The sequence below is a fragment of the Tympanuchus pallidicinctus genome, unplaced genomic scaffold, assembly GCF_026119805.1.
Source record: "Tympanuchus pallidicinctus isolate F22 unplaced genomic scaffold, pur_lepc_1.0 scaffold3, whole genome shotgun sequence".
In the NCBI taxonomy this organism is placed as follows: Eukaryota; Metazoa; Chordata; class Aves; order Galliformes; family Phasianidae; genus Tympanuchus; species Tympanuchus pallidicinctus.
The window spans coordinates 79,013,116-79,030,987 of NW_026294747.1; the positions used below are offsets into that span (position 1 = coordinate 79,013,116).

Genomic DNA, 17,872 nt, shown 5'->3' on the forward strand with positions numbered 1-17,872 from the left:
GCCTCAGAACAAAACAAACAACTCTGCTTTCATAGGTATGCTCTGCTAGTATATGTTTATAAATGGGTTTCGCTCTGAATGTTCTCAATTTTTCTGAACTTTCTCTGATATTTTTGGACACATCTGTATTATAAATGCTGCAAAACAAACCTTTTAGTTCAAATAGAGTGGATTAAGCAGAAATTACAATGTTGGCTTTTTTTTTTTTCTTCATTTTCTTCCTATCTTTGAATAGATCAGAAGAAAAAAAAAAAAAGAATTGCATCCCTTCAAGATGCAGTGCCTTGTCTCATTTAGTCTTGCTGGGAAAGCGAGTGTTATCAGGCAGACGTGCTTTTACACAGAGTCAAAGCATATCCTGTATTGGAAGGGACCCATAAGGATCATCATCTCCAACTCCTGGCTCCACATAGAAACACCCAAAAATCAGACCATATGTCCTTAATAAAACAGCTACAATACTGCTGTGAGGCTTGCTGGGGCAAAACGATTCAAAATGGGCACTACAGCCTCATTGTTTTTAGTTACCTTTATGAATAAATTGCTAGAGAAGCTTTCTAAAAGCTCAATTTAGTGCAACTTTCAGCAATGTAGTGTTGACTGTTTCTATGAGAATAGAGGCATGGTGCCTCTCTTGCACAGAGCTTTGGTGTGGGCCCCCAGCAGCACAGCCCTCTGTGCCGGTACAAAGTCCTCCCTTCAGCTGAGCAAGGTTTTCATGGCAAAACCAGGCAAGCACCAACAGAGACACTTAGGAAATTCCTAGCAGCTAGTGATGACCACATCCAGAAAGATGAGCTGAACAGCTCGGAGTCAGCTGGCCAGTGGTATGTCTCAGGGGTCTGGGTTGGGACCGATGCAGTTCGACATCTTTTTTAATGACATAGACAGTGGGATCAAAGGCACCATCAGGAATTTTGCGGATGCCACCACACTGCAGTGCGGTCATGAGAGAAGAAAGGAACACCATCCAGAGGAACCTGAACAGACGACAGGTAGGCCCGTCCAGCCTCATGAAGCTCAATAAGTCCACCCACAGGTTGCTGCATCTGAGCTGGGGTAATCCCAGGGATTTGGGATTTCTGGTGGATGAGAAATTGGACATAAGTCAGCATACACACTTGCATCCCAGAAAGTCAACTATGTCCTGGGTTTCTTCAAAAGAAGTGTGGCCAGTCATGAGAGGGAGGTGCTTCTCACTGTCCTGCTCCACCTCTGCATACACCATCTGGAGCACTGCAGGCAGCTCTGGGACCCCCAGAACAAGAAAGATGTGGAAATGTTGGAGTGAGTCCAGAGGAAGCCATGAGGATGCTCAGAGGGCTGGATCACTCTCCTATTAAGAAAGGCTAATGGAACTGGAGTATTCAGCCTCTAGAAGAGAAGGCTCTGGGGAGAACCCTCTGCAGCCTTTCAATATTTAAGAGGAGCCTATAAGAAAGATGGACTTTCAACTATTGATGGCGGAAGGGATAATGGTTTAAAAGAGGGAAGATTTAGGTTAGATGTTAGGTGAAAATTCTTTACTCAGGGTGGTGAGGCACTGGCACTGCTGTCCCAAGAATCTCTGGGTGCCCCATCCCTGGAGGTGCTCAACGATGTGGCCCTGGGCAGCCTGATCTAGTGGGGAGAAGGCCTGCCCATGGCACAGGGGTGGGACTGGTGATGTTTCACACCCCTTCCAAATCACATTGTTCTATGATTCTATTATTCTATGGTAAGATGAGCCATTCGGGTATACTGATGCGTTCTGAAGGGTGGGATTGTGTTTACATCTGCCATGTGGTAAGAGATCTGGGTTTCTTGCACATTTTTATTTATTTATTTATTTTTTATTTTTTTAATATGAATGCCCACATTGGCAGTTGCTTAATAGTCTGATGAAGGTCTACTTTTTTTTTCCATGTATTCCAGCTGCCTAAAGGGCACCGTTCAATTATCGGACCCTTCAGTTCAAACTCCTGACCATACTGGAAGAGGAGGGACGTTCATGTGGAAACCATCAGCCTTAGCTCCGCCACGGAGTGGCTGCGCATGCAGGGTGACGGCTGGGCAGAGCTAAGGGGGAAAGTTACGAGAGCACCGCGGGCCGCAACGTAGCAGTGCAGACGCCGGACTGCTCCGACGAGGCACCGAGGCGCGGCCTCACCTCCAGCTCTCCCTCCCTTGCTTTCTGAGGGCCGCCAGGGGGCGCCGGAGGGCGGCTCTCCGCGGGGTGAGCGGGGCCGAACCGCCCTCCAGCCGCCCGCCCCGCCGCAGGCAGCTCAGCGCTGCACCGCTCCGCTCCGGCGTTGCTCCCGGCAGAGGCGAGCCGCACAGGGGATGAGGATGCCGCGCCGGCAGCCGCCGCGCCCGCTGCTCCTCCTGTCAGCCCTGCTCTGCGCGCCGGCGTCGGCCTTCAACCTGGACGAGGAGAAGCTGACGGTGTACAGCGGGCCGCCCGGCAGCTACTTCGGGTACTCGGTGGACTTCTACATCCCCGACCCCAGCACGTGAGTGCCGGTGCTGGCGGCGGGCGGGCTGCGGGGGCGAGTCACGGGGCGGGGGCGGCGGGGTGACAGCCCCCGGCCCCGCGTCGGCGCCGAGCCCCCCGCTCCGCCGGTGACTCGCGAGCGTGCTCCGCAGGGTCAGCGTCCTGGTGGGAGCTCCGCGAGCCAACACCACGCAGCCGGACATCGTGGAAGGAGGAGCGGTGTACCACTGCGGCTGGCCGGCCGCGCGCTGCAGGCAGATCCCCTTCGATAACACCAGTAAGTGCTCTGCGGGGCTGGGGGCGGGCATCGCGCGGCCGCTCGGACCGCTGCTCGCGTAGGCAGCGCGTGGCTGGGACGGATGGAGCGATCCGGGAGCCGCTGCTTGCTCAGCTCCTCGCGGACAGCGAGGGTTCTCCTCTAGAGCAGCTCGGGCTGGATGCAGGCTCGGTGTGGGTAGATCGTAGCCACTTCCAGAATCCCAAGACAGATGTTTCCTATTTAATTAGGGAGAACACACGTTTTAAGCAAGTCAGGCTGTTTATGTTTTCTGTTGTCTCTTTATAGGTCTTGAAAGTAATTTAAGCTGAGTGTTCCCAGGGACGTAAAAATGGATTGGTTTCATTTAGGCAAAGTTTGACAGTTTAGCTGTTAAACAAAAGTTATGATTCTTTAGGTTATATTTAATCTTAGCGTTTATGGTGCACTTAAATGTAAACACAATACACTTCAGCCTTTTTCTAAGAGCACAAATTAAATTAGAAGAGCTTAAGTGCAGCAAGTAAATACTGTCCTTCACCCGTTTTACCCCCAGCCAGCCACACGTCCCAGGGCTGTGTTTGTCACTACACCCCCCACTCAGGACTCCCCTCACGTCTGGACATTCTTCCAAACACACCCCGGGCTCCTGCTCTGGATGCGGTATTAGATGTGCATGTGGCTACTTGGGTGTGTAATATGATGTAGGTCATAACTCATGAGTAAATGGGAATGCATGGACATAGAATGCCTTCCATATCTTTATTGTAATATTAATAAAATTAGTAGAGCAAATATTCCTTTCTTTCCATCTAATGGGTAGATAGTTCATGCACCAGAAGATGAATATGTTATCTACACAAATTACTCATTTGAATAGGAAACTGTCAGAACAAGTGAAAATCCCATTGCTTTTTAAAGGGGAGTTTTGAAAAATGAATGAAAATCTGGTGATGAAAAGCAGAATGACATCTGGCTTTCCTGTGGGAAACTCCAGAAAAGTTCACCGAAGAGGCTTCTGGCAACTCCATACTCTTATTTGCAGATGTTGTGTTTGAATAGAGACACTAGCAGTTTGAGTTAGCATCTCAGAATCATAGAATGGTTAGAGTAAAGGACCCTTAAAGGTCATCTAGCCCAGCTCCCCAGGAAGAGCCACATGGCTTTGTGCTGTACCACATGATTGTCCAGAGAGGGCAGAGAGCTCAGCATCTCCAAAGCATTGTTTCCTCAGGCTACCTGAGGCATTTTGTATCTCTGGATGGGCACCTGACTTTTTCATCTTCCTCAGTGCCTTAACCAGAAGACAATCCTTTCTGCCAAAGCGACAACTGCAACTAATTGTTAAAAGACTGAGCGTTCAGCTCTAGGTCTTTAACTTCACGGATGAGTGCTTCAAGCCTCATAGTCTTGAAAGGGTGTGGTGAAGGTTTCCTGAAACAGGAAATGTACATAGGATGCTTCAAGGCTGGAAAGTCTCATTCTGATGTATTTTTTTACAAAGTTTCCTTGTTTAAGTACTGTTTTCTTGAATCTAACCAAACGGTGTCAGCTCTTTCAGTTAGATTCACCAGGCATAGCAAAAGAAATAAAACTGAATCACTGACAGCATTTTTAATTAACATCAGAAGTAAAACTTGAGGGGAGCTGGAAAGAAAGGGCGAGTGTAATGTAACACTTAAAAAACAGCACAAGCTATTAAAAAAAAAAACACTATTAAATCAGTACTGTTCACCACAAGAGTTCAATAGAGGACTTCTAAGGAATTTGTTAAAGAAAAGTAGGTTTGTGCAATCTATAGCCCGATGTAGATGCATGACATTTCTGCAGTCACCGAAACTGAAATTTCTACTATAACCAAAAAATTCAAGAGATCAACAAATGTAGATGATTGAAAACCACTAACTTAATATCACAACTCAAATATGAGCATGAAGGTTTTTGATGTCTTCTATGTCTGAGGACTGGACACACAAATGTAGGAGAGCTCTGCAAAGTTATGCTCACCCAGTGAGGGAGCATACAATGCGCTTGGGTGATATTTGGACTTTTTCCTGCCAACCGCAACCATCAGACTTCAGAAACAGGAATGTTCATTGGATGAATGAGGACACTTCTACCAAAAATGTAGTAGTCTTTTTGATTGCATCAGGGCTGGAAATCACAAGCAGAGCATCTCTGCTGCCGACTGCAGGTGCTGGAGTGTGCAGTCATTGCAAGTCATCCTGTGATGTCATAGGGCCAATGTCTGGCTGATGGAAACAGGTCTGTAAGTGGGCACCTAACTAATGAATCTCTTATGTAACTGTACGGATTATTTCACAGTTTCCAGAAGGAAAGTGGACCTAATTTAAAGGTTTCCATCATTTGCAAATGTGTTGATATTGTTTGTCCTAGAGCTATCAATATCCTGTTCCTTCTAAATTTAAGAAGTGATGGCAGTGACTAATTTTCTGCAGTGACTTCAGTTGAGTTTCCAGCCACTTCCTAATATCAAGGCAATACAGGTGTGGGGTTGCTTTGTACTAATTTATATTTCCCCCCTTTTTTTTTTACTGATACCAAGATGTTTATCGAATGAATGTATATATCACTTTAGACAGAGGAAAGATTTTTTCTTTCAGAGAGTGATTTGAAGGAACTGAGTGCTTCATAGACACCTTTGTGGAAAACTGAGGCTACCTATGTTAATACTAGGATGGTAAGCACTGAGACAAGATGGGTTCTGTAGTCTGTAATGTTTCAACTTTACTTTCTTCTGAATAATATCTTCCTCTTTTGAAGATAATTACAAGTTTTACTTTAAAGAAAGCTATTTTTTATCTTCTGTACCATGGAGCCCTGAAGGGAGAATAGAGGTGTGAAGCACCACTGGACCTGCCATCCCAACACTGGTGTAAGACAACTTCAGGTTTTCCCCGTGGAGCAGAGATCTGACACTGCAGGAGCTGCACTCAGTCACTGGCAAGGTGCCTCCAGTCTCACTGTCACCACTCTGGAGACTAAACTTTATGTTTTGTCTCCTTTAGACCTTAAACAAGAAGAGACAAATCTCTGTGGCTTGTGAAGTTCTCTCACCCTTTTCATCTCAGAAACTAAGACTGCATGAGGAATTAGGCATTGTGTTGGATGCTAATGTATACCTAACAGGAACACACAATATTTAGTCGATTACCCATGAAGGGTATGCAAACACTTTTAACACTTTGTCTTTACTTCGTAGTGCTGTGTTCTAGCAGTCAAACACAAACAAGGTTCCCTACTGCTAGCACTGATACTCAAGACTGTTCCTGAAATCATCTCTGTGGCACCATTGGTATGGTAGGATGCATAAGCTGGTCTGAGTGCTAGGAGCAGCTGCTTGTGCTAATATGGATGTGTTTGTGGACTAAACTACTCTGATGAGAAGATGGCAGACTTAGCAGAGGTTCAGGACCATCTGCAGCTCGTGCCTGAACTGATATTGTTCTACTGGGAATTCTCCCAGAATGTCACTGATCTCCTCAGGTCACTGTATTTGTTCTTCAGAGTATTCAGTCCAGACATTTCCAAAGCACTGAGGGTATCTACTTGCAAATTTACGTCAGTAGTTAGTCCTCTTGATGTAATAGATTGTTTCTGCCAGGGGGCAGAGGAAGAAGGAAGACAAAATTTTGACATGCATTGGGAATTGAGTCCATCCATCCATATGCAAGTCATGTAGCAGGGCATTGCCTATGAGTGGACCAGTGATGTGGCCTGCAGCCAAGAAGGGGCTTTAACAGAAACTGTGTTTCTTCTGCTAATGCAGCACTGACTCTCTGACTCTCCCCAAAGCTCCCAAAACCTCGGTGCTGGAGCCAAGGCTGGGAGGAAGCTGAAAGCACTGCGCCTTACAACACAGCTGGTACTTTAACCAATTTCTTTGCAGCAAGGGACTGATGTAAAGTATAATGGAATAGCTTTTAATATTCCCTTACTCCAGGAAATATGGACTGAAGGGCAGGGACTCTTCCTTGTTTCTCTGCTCCATAAAACTGTCCTACTACACTGCAGTGGAAGGCAGAGATACTCTTTGAAACTTGATGAGAAGACAGGGCAACAAGCATCGGGATTATAATGAGGAGATATGATCTGGACTTCCTCTCTTATCTACATGGAACTAACTTCTGCTTTTCAGTTTCACCGTTATGAAAAGAGTTTTACCATGACCATTTCTGCTTAGCGCTGAGGTGCAACTCTGATAGTCCTCGTGTTTAATGTGGATGTTTTTCCTTAAGGCTGCCAGAAGAGGTAGCAGGAGAGCAATACGGAAAAAGCTCTCCCTGTTTGATTAACTGGGGAACTTCTAAAGTACTCAAAGCATCTTGCAGCCAGGAGCAAACTTTAATGCCTCCTGAAGTACACTGTTGCGTTTGAGAGCTGTTAAAAAATTCATACTTCATATTTCAGGAACTCATTTTAATGGTTGTTTTTAATGGTAGTACTAAACAAACTGGAACAAGTACTCATGTTTTAAATTAGCTCCAAGGGCAGAATTTTAAACACTTGCCATAAGTCTCCAGGGCTCACTATAGTGCTGCATTTGCTGTCAGTCATCTTCACCAGTTTTAGAAAAATAAGTTATATTTTCTAAACTAACAGGAGAGAATTTGGACAGACTCTGAAGAAGAACAGGTAAGGGGAATGTAGGTCAGTCACAGCCAAATGTGCAGTTGATTAAAATCATGAGCTAATTTGGCCAGCAGTTGAGCTGATGGTAACAGAACCCAGGTACTTTGTAAGGAAAGGATGTATTGTGAGACTCAAGAGATTTAGTTACATGAGGAAATCATTGGCTGTAAAGTTGGTAAGATTCTGAGGAGAAGTTAGAATCCTGTTGTAAAAGAAACTTTACATCTCAAGAGAAAATGCTGAGGGAGAATTTTGTTGCACTTCTAAATGCTGACACATTTCAGTGGATATGCCAGAAAGACCTTATCTGGAGCCTCATGGTTGACTTGTAGCATTCTGATTTATAATGGACCCTTGTCAGTTTATTCTATAAATCTCAGCATTATCTAAAGAAGGGAAAAAATACCCTTAACTGTGTTAGTTCATGCCCTGAGGTCTTGATTTGTTTTTGATCAGATTGTACTCAGGCAAAAAATCCTGTTGGTTTTGATGATTTTTATTTTTTTTTCTTGATTCATGGAATGAAAGTCCAAATAAAGCTCTTTAGATATGATCTATCAAATTAAAGTAATTCATATGAGCAGAATCTAAGGCATGATACATAACCAGAAATAAAATAGATGTTTGCGGAATCAGATAAATACAAAAACAGAGACGGCTCTCCTCATCGTGTATGGATTTTTCATGTCCTTACTGTGTCAAAGCACTTTTTTTTGTCTTTTTTCTATAGTGATAACAATGAAGGCAACTTGCTTGTCTTTAGTCTTGCTTTTGTATTCTGCTTCCCTGCTAAAGATGACATTTCAACAGCCCTGTGGATATTACTGTGGTTAGCAGTGGGTGCTATCATTTGAATTTTTAATGGTGGTTGCATGGAAACTGCTGAGTGACGGCCTGAAACACTGATTGATCACCTGAGGCAAAGGCAGAGTCAGCCATGGGAGCACAGGTGAAGGCAATTCAGCTGAGTGACCAGAAGGGATGGAGCCTGGCTGCACCTCTCCTAGACCTCATTTAAGGGCTGACTGCCACTGGGGCAGGGTCTCTTTCTGGAGATTCCTCTTCTGTGAAGTCTTTCCCGTGAACTTAGATCTTTGGATATAGGTGCGTATTTCTTCCCTGTTTGTTTCTTTTCCCATTTTCACCACAATCATCTTTTTAGCTGTAACACCAACTGTAATGGTGATGATATCAAAAGGAATCACTGTCATGTCTTTTTCTGCCTTGATTCTAGAGTATGGGATTCTCTGTGCCTGTACAGACTCCTTTCTCTCTCTCTCTCTCTACCTACAAGACATGACCCCATCAGTGCAGCAGGGCTTTAGAGTTCAAAGATAAAATAGGTTGCTTGGAGCCTTGTGTAGCCATGTTCTGCCAAAGTATGGAGACATGACAGCCTCTCTGAGTAAGCTGTTGTAGTGGCTCATGACTCTCGGATCCTCCTTTGCTTTCTTCTTCAGCTGTAAGTCTTGTGCAGGTACCTCAAAGCTGTACATAGTATTCCAAGTGCTCTCCTCTTGTGAGGGAGATATTTGATTTCCTTGACCTGTACATATTCGTAAAAATATTTGTTATGTTTATATACTTATATTGAAAAATTGCATAGATTGAGCTGACTTTTCAGCTTCGCTCTGCATGTATACATGAATGTGTCATACATGTATATATTAGGTTTTATATTTCATATATTTATTTATGCATGTGGCTATGCTTACATACATTCATGTATCAAAACTGATATTGAAAAGGGGTTTGCCATCCTGGCTGCAGTTTGAGTAGGCACAGGTTAGTCAACAGAGACTTCAGCAGGTGCCTGTTGAGTATTTGTCTGTGTTTACCCATTCCAGTACATACATGCAAACTTGCACACAAGAGGTAGTGAAAATAATACTTTTCAAAGTTTCTCATGCATGAGAACTGACCTGAGAGAGTTACATGTCTATCGTATACCTGGATTAGGTTTTGCTTTTGTTTGTTTGAGTATTTTCTAATTACAGAGGATGCTGACTTTTTACTTTTAGTTTTCAATAACTGAGATGCAGTGAGCCACTATCAGTGTCTGCAAATAAGTATTTCTCCTTGATTTCTAATTGTTTTGTAGTATCTGATTAATACAACAAAGAAATATTTACAAGAGCAGTGCGTGGGTGTCTGTGAGGAGAGCTTATAATGTGCTTACTTAGTGGCTGAGAGGAGACCAAGTCCCATAAAAAGTGCCAAATTCAGTCATGTGCAAATGACGGATAAGCATTTACGTTTATTCCGGGTTCAGGCTTCAGTTCCTGGAAATGAATCTCTGTACTGTTGTTCTTACATAGGTTTGCTTTTTTGCTGTCTGGATTCAATTTTTTCTACTTGCCCATATACTACAGGGGCCTCCTTCCCTTTGGTAGCTCCAGTAGCTCAAGTCCAAAACAGTAGAGAAAATGAACACTGATTTTGAGAACCTTGTTTTACTGTCTGCAGTAGTGCTCCTTAAGCTGGACTTCAAGGTAACACCAGTGCAAGGGAATTTTGGCTCCTGCAGCAAAAAATGAGATTATTTAGGGTTGCTAAAATGTTGAATTTCATCTTTGCACCTAAATCTAAATTCAGACATTACTGTTCTTGTTTACTCTTGATCGTCTGGTCCTTACCCTGCAGTACTGTCTTAGCCAGTGCAACGGGAGTGACTCCAGGGCTGTCTTTTAAGCCAAGTCTGCGAGTCATCCAGCTGCTGACCATCTGGAACAGCTCCTGGGTTGGCTCTGAGGTGATCCAGCTGGGGCTCAAGCACTGCTGGGCAGTGCTGCATACAGGTCTGAGCGCCGTGTGCCTGGCCCAGCTGCTGCCCTGTAGCCCAGCTCTCCTTGTGTTGGCATGGCGTATCAGGATACAAGATAGCCTGCTCTCAGTTCTTAAAGGGGCCAGACGTGATCCTCCAGAAGAGACGATGACATCTGTGTGCAACCAGACTGCAAGCCAAGCTTTTGTTGCTTGCAGAAGTATAGCTGTAGAGACAGCATGCAAGCCTCAGATCTTCATAAATAACACCAAGGGAAATTTTAATGTCGTGTAATGGTATTGTCAGGATACAGACGTTACTTTTTGAAGCACTTAGGTAGCACTATTCTGAGGGACGCCAAAGACAGAAATAACTTCCTTGTTTTCTGAAAATCGGAGTGTGATTTATCTGACAAACAAGTAATTTTTATGTGAGCCTAGCTGCTCCATGCCTGTCATCCTTGGTTCTCTGTAGTCAGATAAAAATGCAAGAAGGTTCTTTTTAGGCCATGGTTCATCTGGCCTTCCCAGATGTGTTTTTGGATGAAAACTGTGCAGCAGGTCATGCCATGAAGGTTTACATTGCGACTGGCTTAGGGCATTAATGAGTATCCTCACTCAGACCCTTGCTGTCTAATTCAGTGCAGACAGTGCACAGTAATAGCAGTCCATATGTAGTCACATAGGCTAGTTGTGCTTATAGCTTCATTTTGATAAAGACAGGGAAGTGATATTTCATTGATATTTTATAACAATCTGAAATACTGTTTGTTTCTTATATATAGACTAAACTGTATTCTAAAGCACAACCTTGGGAAGTGGGCAGATGATTTCATAGCTCCAGTGAGAGTCCTGAACAAATGTGATTAAAGAGTTTCTGTGAAAAGACATTTATCTCTTCAGGGGGACAAGCTACCTATTTAGTAATTTGACTGTGTAATGTTTTGCTAATTCTTTTATAATAAAAATCCCATACTACATGATGAGGGGCTCGTAGTGCACCTTATGCCCCTATGGGAGACTACAGTTCTTGCAGATTTACTGGTAAATTCTGTCATGATTTCTATAAATTCCACAAACAGTTTTCCAGTTTTAAAATGTAATCTTTTCTCAAATTTGAGTATATTTTGCCAGTAGGCAGTCAAGGTCTTTTTAAGATTGCAACTGGTGTTGAGGGTCCTCTCTGGGAAAAGTAATGAAAAGTGGTCTTGCCAAAAGCCAGGTGAAAGCAGGCAGCTCCCACAACACGGTGTCAAAGTTGCTGACTGCCACACTCTTCAGTTTAGATCTAAAGTAAGTGAAATGAATTTTAAAAGTCAGTAGTTGTGGGGTTATTGAAAGTTATTCTTTTTGAATTTTGAAGATCTAAATATTGCTGAAATTTGTCTATTTCCTATGAGTGCTTTGAGCATGGATTTCCTTATTAGCTTCTGCAGTTTCATGGTACTGAAACGATTATTTCTATGAAGGGAGGCACTTTCTCAGTCTTTTCAAACCTGTACAGATCCCTTCTCATTTGGCTTTCTTGTCGCTATTAGAAAAATACAGCAGTGAGATCTCCTTTTTCACCAAAAAAGGGTTTTTCTTAATGTTTCTATCTGTAGCATTTGTGAGGTTATCGCAGGCTGAGGTAATCGGTGACCCAACATCCATGAAAAGGATTCAGGTATCTCCTCTGTGCTGGCTGGCCGAATAGCAGGAAGCATTGGCTTTTGAAAAGGGGCAGTTATATCAGCTGCATTTTCCCTCTGTTTGTAAAATATATATATATAAATCTATACAATGTAATAACATTACTTTTTTTTCCCCTGTGTTCCAAGGTAGACAGTATACAATTTTATTTTCACTTAGAGAGAATAAAGAGAATTGATTCTTGTGCAATCCTTCTTGATAGGAACCAGAAACAAGCAGAAGGGAATGCAGGGGAAAGGAGTAATGTCCTGCTTATGTATAGATTGAGAAGTTCATTAGGAATGACTGGTAAGGGAAGAGAATAGCTCATGAACATATGGGAAATCAGTTCACTTTGGAGAACTAAGGGTGAAAGGAAGGGATGTCTGCTTTTTATTAAAACCTGAAACGCATTATAATTGGCTTGAGTCTACGCCCAGATGGCTTCTCTTATGCTGACATCTGCAAGAGTGTATATAAAGCAACATTAAGAAGCTGTCTCTTGTGACAGTATGTACACATGTAATTCTGTTAAGAACTAAGTCCTTTGCTGTCTGCCGTGTTGGGTCTTGAATATACATGCTGAGAAATTTCATTTGCTTGACAAAAACTAATTACAGAACATGGACTTTTTTTTTTCCAGAATTTGTACCACCTATGAGAAGTTCTTAGGGACTTTTGTGTATTTCTGTTCATCAATCATAAATTCCGAGGCAGCTTTCCATTCCGTCTCTGTCTTTCTCTCTTTCTTTTCCTTCCTTCTTTGAGAGGAAGGAGGAGGGGAGGAGAGGATACAGAATATGAACTTTCATCTTATGTTGGTTTTCTGAACTTTAAGTGTAATTATTCCGAATTTTCACATGTGAATTTCGCATATAAAAGAGTCATTTTCCTTTGACCAATGAGAAGCTTAAATGTTAGTAGAACACCCCTATATTAAACTGGTAGGATGATGACGGTAAATATGATGCAATTAATATATCTCTTGGTCTGTTCACTTGTATCTGTAATTCACAGATATAATACTTCTTAAAATAAGCTGTCAACTTAATTCTCCTTTCTTTGTCAGACAACAGGAAAATTAAGGTCAATGGCACCAGGGAACCAATTGAGTTTAAGACAAATCAGTGGTTTGGGGCAACAGTCAAAGCTCATAAAGAAAAAGTCGTGGTAAGTCTTATGTATTTGGTATTAATTTGGAGATAATGTTTACCTTTTCTCAAACATGTATCTTTAATAGATAGATGGAAGAAGAAAGTCTATGATTATGCATAATTTATAAAGCAGATTATGTATATAACTTGAAAAAATCAGTCTGTAGAATCAGGTTGAACTGATAACTTGAGGATACTGCTGCCATGTCAAAACAGGAGAATGCTATATTAGCTATGGAACCAAATGATAATTTTTTTTAAAGCAAATAATGAACCTAATTTTGAGACACGGTAATTATATGAAAGATATATGGTTAAAAATGTTTTAAATATGAAGCTTTATGAAGGATATTAAATGTAGAATGTAGAGAAATCCAGAAATCTTTTAAGATCAGTAAGTGACCTATTTTGTCATGTTTAAATTGTTTCAAACAGCTGTGGCATAGGGTAGAAAAGAGCTACAAAAAGTAAGGGTATAAAAGCTCCAAGTCTGGTTGGCTTTCCAAGTGCAGTGTCTGTATTCCAGTTTTGCTGAGCATTTTCTCTGCTGGTAGAGGAGCCTGGCGTGGAGTGAGCAGTTTTATTGCTTAGTAAGGCAGTGGTGATTTTGCTTACACCCAGGCTTTCTGTTTGCAATTTAGTTTACACTGGGAATACTGCTGAAATCGTTTTGTTATTAAGAAATTGTTTGATAATGTTATAATTTTTACAACTGCAGAGCAGTAACTTGTGTGTTGAGATTTGCTTATAACTTTCAATTCTTAGTTAAAAAGTATTTACAAGGGAAGAAATATCTAAAGGAAGTGCTTTCCCTGAAATAGCATTCCTTGGGGTTATTAATCTGGAGAAGGATTTTGACATAAAGCAGGTAATGAATAAAGCATCACTCTGTTCTGTTACAGAGCTAGCATGTACTGTTAACTCCATCACTTGTGTCAGTGTTACCACAGCTCTCAAACTTTGTGTTCCATGCCTTCATGTACCATCGTTTTATACGTGCACTATCCATTTAAAAGCTAGTTACACAAAGAAAGTATTTGTAAGAATATCATCTTTCTAAGTTGTCAATGTAAAAGCCATAGAAGCAGCTGAAGATTTTTCCCTTTGTGTACTCTGCTGAAAGTAGTTCACAAACCAAAACAGAGTACTACTTAGTTACCATTTGTTGAATCTTTATCACATGAGCAGAAGACCTCATCACTATATTGGTACTAACCAACCGTAGTTTTGCTTCTCATAACTCTTCTCAGGATAAAGTTTGAAACAGAAAAGCTAGATATTTTTCTTTTTTGTCTACAGTGCTTAAAAGAGGGAGAAAAATAAATTGTTATCAAGGTGGCAGAAGCTTTTTTTTTTTTTAAAGCTAAAAATCCAATCATAAATTTCCTTATGTCATCATTTATGTTTATATATGATTCTTCACTCCATTTTGCTCAGTGCCACAAAACGTTCCTCTGCTTCATCGGATGCATAATTCCTCTTTGCTGCACTCTGGTTTTGCTCTCTGTTTTACTCTGTAAGCTGTCCTAGGCAGGGGCATGTCTTAGAGTCCCTGGCCTTAACCCAGTGTTCCAGAAGCTCAGACTGTTCCAGTAAGCTCTAAAACATTGGTTCATCCAGCTGGAACTGATTGCAAAAATAAGGCCAATACAGTAATGTAAATAACAGTGCCTTGCCAGAGGGCTTCTCATTGCAAAAGAGAGACGGGAGGGTTTGGTTGTATCTTACAGAGGCAGGGCTGTAGAGAGAGGTAGTATCTCCACCCCACCACCCCTGCCATTGAAAAAAGGAGGGCACAAGAACTCCTAAAGAGTTCCTTGCATACCTGACAGCTTTTGATTTTTGCTTTTACAAGTATATGAGTTATTTTCAAAAGATTCTCTCTCTACACAGCTACTATATCTTTTATCCTTGGGCTGTCACATTTGTAACACCACCACTGGAACACAGAAGGTGAAATACTAGTTTGCTAACCAAACTAAGTTAGCAAAAAAAGTTTTCACTGAAGGACTGTCAAATGTATTACAGCCATAGTGCCTCTGTAGAGGTGACAATTGTTGTTTAGGAAGCAGGAGTTCATAAGACAGCAGACAGCCTGATGGCTGTGCCAGGCAATGTGACACAACACTCTGACAGATCTTCTGTTCAGAAGAGGAAAATCAAATAAATTCTGCTGAAGCGACCATTACCTTAAGATGTATCAGGACAGAATAGGGGTGTCTTCAGCCAAATATATGCAATGCATAGCTTAATCTAAGGGACTGATTCCTGTGGAGTGAGCAGTTATAGAGCAAGCATATTACTTGTGAAGTACGCTTAGAGGGTATTTGTAACATACACTTAAATATGAGTTGTAGTCAGATTTCATCTGCTAAGTGCTATAAGCAAAAGATCAGACTCTGTTTTTCAGGTTATAATGGTATTCTAAGAGCCAGAGGACCTGCATTTTCTTTCATCAATATGTTATGACCATTCCTGCGTGAATGATACAATACCAGAGGGAATCCTTGTAAGCTGCTTATTTAAAAAGTGCATTTGTCAAGTACATTAGTTTAAGAAAGGTGATGCATGTGATGTGGTTTCTGTTTTGGTAGGCTTGTGCTCCCTTATATCATTGGAGGACTCTTAAAGACAGCCCAGAGAAGGACCCCGTTGGCACCTGCTATGTAGCAATTCAGAACTTCAGTGCCTATGCTGAATACTCACCTTGTCGCAACAGTAAGTATTAATAGAAATTAGCTTGTGCTGGAAGAATTGATGCTGAGCTCAGTGTTCTCTTGCTTTCAGTTTTGTTTGAATGGAAGTTATTGTATGTTATTATTGCATTGGATGAGGATTAAAAAGAAATCAGCGTTAAATTGTGTGATTGAAATTGGAGGCTTTATTGTATAATTGAAAGAGGAGAAATTAAGGAAATTAAGCTCATGCAGTTGTAGTGATGCAATGTAATTGGTTCAACTTAAATGGCTTTAAAATGTAGCAAACAGATCTAGATAAGAACCAGACAGCATTTTAAAACTATTACTCATGCTCATACTGAGTATAAATCTCTCATCACAGGATCACCATCAGAAGACCAGACCCCACACAGAAACACACAGGCCTCTATCACCATTCATACCAGTATCACCCGCAATAGTTCATTTATGAAGAACTTCCAGCATGGAAGAAATCTACACACATTGTCACTGCTGTTCACTCCTTTCCCTGTGCTATTCTGAGTATGACCCCCTCATTCCACTGTAGTAGTAATCTATGGGCCTTTCTTCTTGAGGAATAGGAAAAAATAATGCATGCATGTTTAGAATTAAGCTCTGTTACTTAGAAGTCTGCAGTAAAATCCACACATCAGATTAAATCAGTTGTTCATCCTTTTTGGCATTCTCTGTCTAGACAAAATATACTGATATTTTTTTTTTAATACTCTCACTACCTCAGTGCTCCAGATTATTAAAATCAATAAGAGGTATCTACAGACTTGTCTGGGCTAGGCATATGGCAGTTTCTGCACTCACAGATCAGAGAACTGTTTGTTCAGTAACATTTCTGAAGGTACTGTGTGCATGATATGATGGGCATGCCTATCCCTTCCTTGGGAAACCCCCAAAGCAGAGCTACAGTGCTGCTCACGTTAGTGAAGACAGGGTGCTCTTTCAAGTTGTGAGTGGTAGCCAATAGCAGAAGTCTGTACGTCATTTCTTATCATGATACCCATTGAACAGAGAGCCTGCTATTGCCGGGTGCACATGAACTGATTTCAAAATACACCTTATGACTGTTTCTCTACCTGAAATTGTGGTCCTAGTATCAATTCTTTTGTGTATTATTTGCCAAGAAAGTGCTAGGCATGTTACAGGAAAAGTAGATAAACAACTTCACGTAATTAAAAGATCTCTTTCCTGTGAAGATCTACATTCAGCATTCATATAATGTAGCTGGATTTTCCTGACACCCTGACAGATGCATGATAATGTCGCCCAGTAATGTTTTTTGTGGTCTACCAGAAGGCCTGCACACATAAATGAACTGAAGTAAAGCTCTAAGCTGAACTGTGCTGCCAAGTGTTTCTTTCATCTGCTAGTCCTTATCTCTGAATGGACAGATACAGAAAGTAGCTGAAGCTGTAAAAGAAATGCTGCCCACAAGATCTACTTCATGTATTTCTGATGTCTTACTGGACCTGTGCCAGAAGCTGATGCCATTTGGAGAGGAATTTCAAGTGGTCATTGGCATCAGTTTCCCATCCTGCAGACTTCCAGCACTCCAGTGCTCGTACGGAAGCTCTAAAATGGGTGTTAACACACTTTGTGCAATTATGAAAGAATTTAGACACAAAAGAGGACAGAAACGGGAAAGATGTTCTTGCGTGAACAAACATACATCTGGAATAATATTATGCTTAGGTCACAGGAGCAAAATTGTATAAATTACAAGGGTGAGCCTTTTGAAGAACAGGTGTACCTTTCCTTTGGTGTGGTACTGGTAATCGGGATGTTATTTAAATGTTGACCCAGGCTGAGCCATCATCCACCGTGTCAACATTTCTTGAGTACACCTTGAAAATTCTTATTTTTGTGTTTATGGAAGAGCAGGTTGTGGTGACCATTTTCTGTCTCCAGGGGGGAAAAAAAACCTTAAATTGAGTCCTTGGTAGTTGTAATAAGAGTCTTTTCTGGACAGTGAGAGGTTGAAGTCCCTAGTAGGTCCAAGTTTTCAAAACCTTTGTGAAGGGACTACATGTTCAATGTCCTGCAGAAGACCTTGGTTTGCTTTGCTTCTTTAAAACAAACAAACAAAAAAAACAACCTTCTTCTTTCTTTTCTCGTATTTTAGTAGTTTTGTTTTTGCAGCCATACACTTCTAGGGGTGTGTATGCTGTCTTCTGCATGCAGTATGAAATCA

General features: G+C 41.7%; 1 protein-coding gene across 2 annotated transcripts in view; it reads left to right on the plus strand.

Moving 5' to 3' along the window:
* Positions 1-2,125: 2,125 nt before the first annotated feature.
* The window catches only part of ITGA8 (integrin subunit alpha 8), a 96,943-nt gene continuing 81,196 nt past the window's right edge, over positions 2,126-17,872 (plus strand). Inside the window, exons 1-4 of one of the 2 annotated variants that reach the window (XM_052694981.1) lie at positions 2,126-2,492; positions 2,626-2,750; positions 12,886-12,986; positions 15,565-15,688. In XM_052694981.1, coding sequence (XP_052550941.1) covers positions 2,323-2,492; positions 2,626-2,750; positions 12,886-12,986; positions 15,565-15,688 — 520 coding nt within the window. In that variant the 5' untranslated portion in view covers positions 2,126-2,322. The remainder of the gene's footprint in view (positions 2,493-2,625; positions 2,751-12,885; positions 12,987-15,564; positions 15,689-17,872) is intronic. The other variant, XM_052694980.1, reaches the window with a different exon arrangement.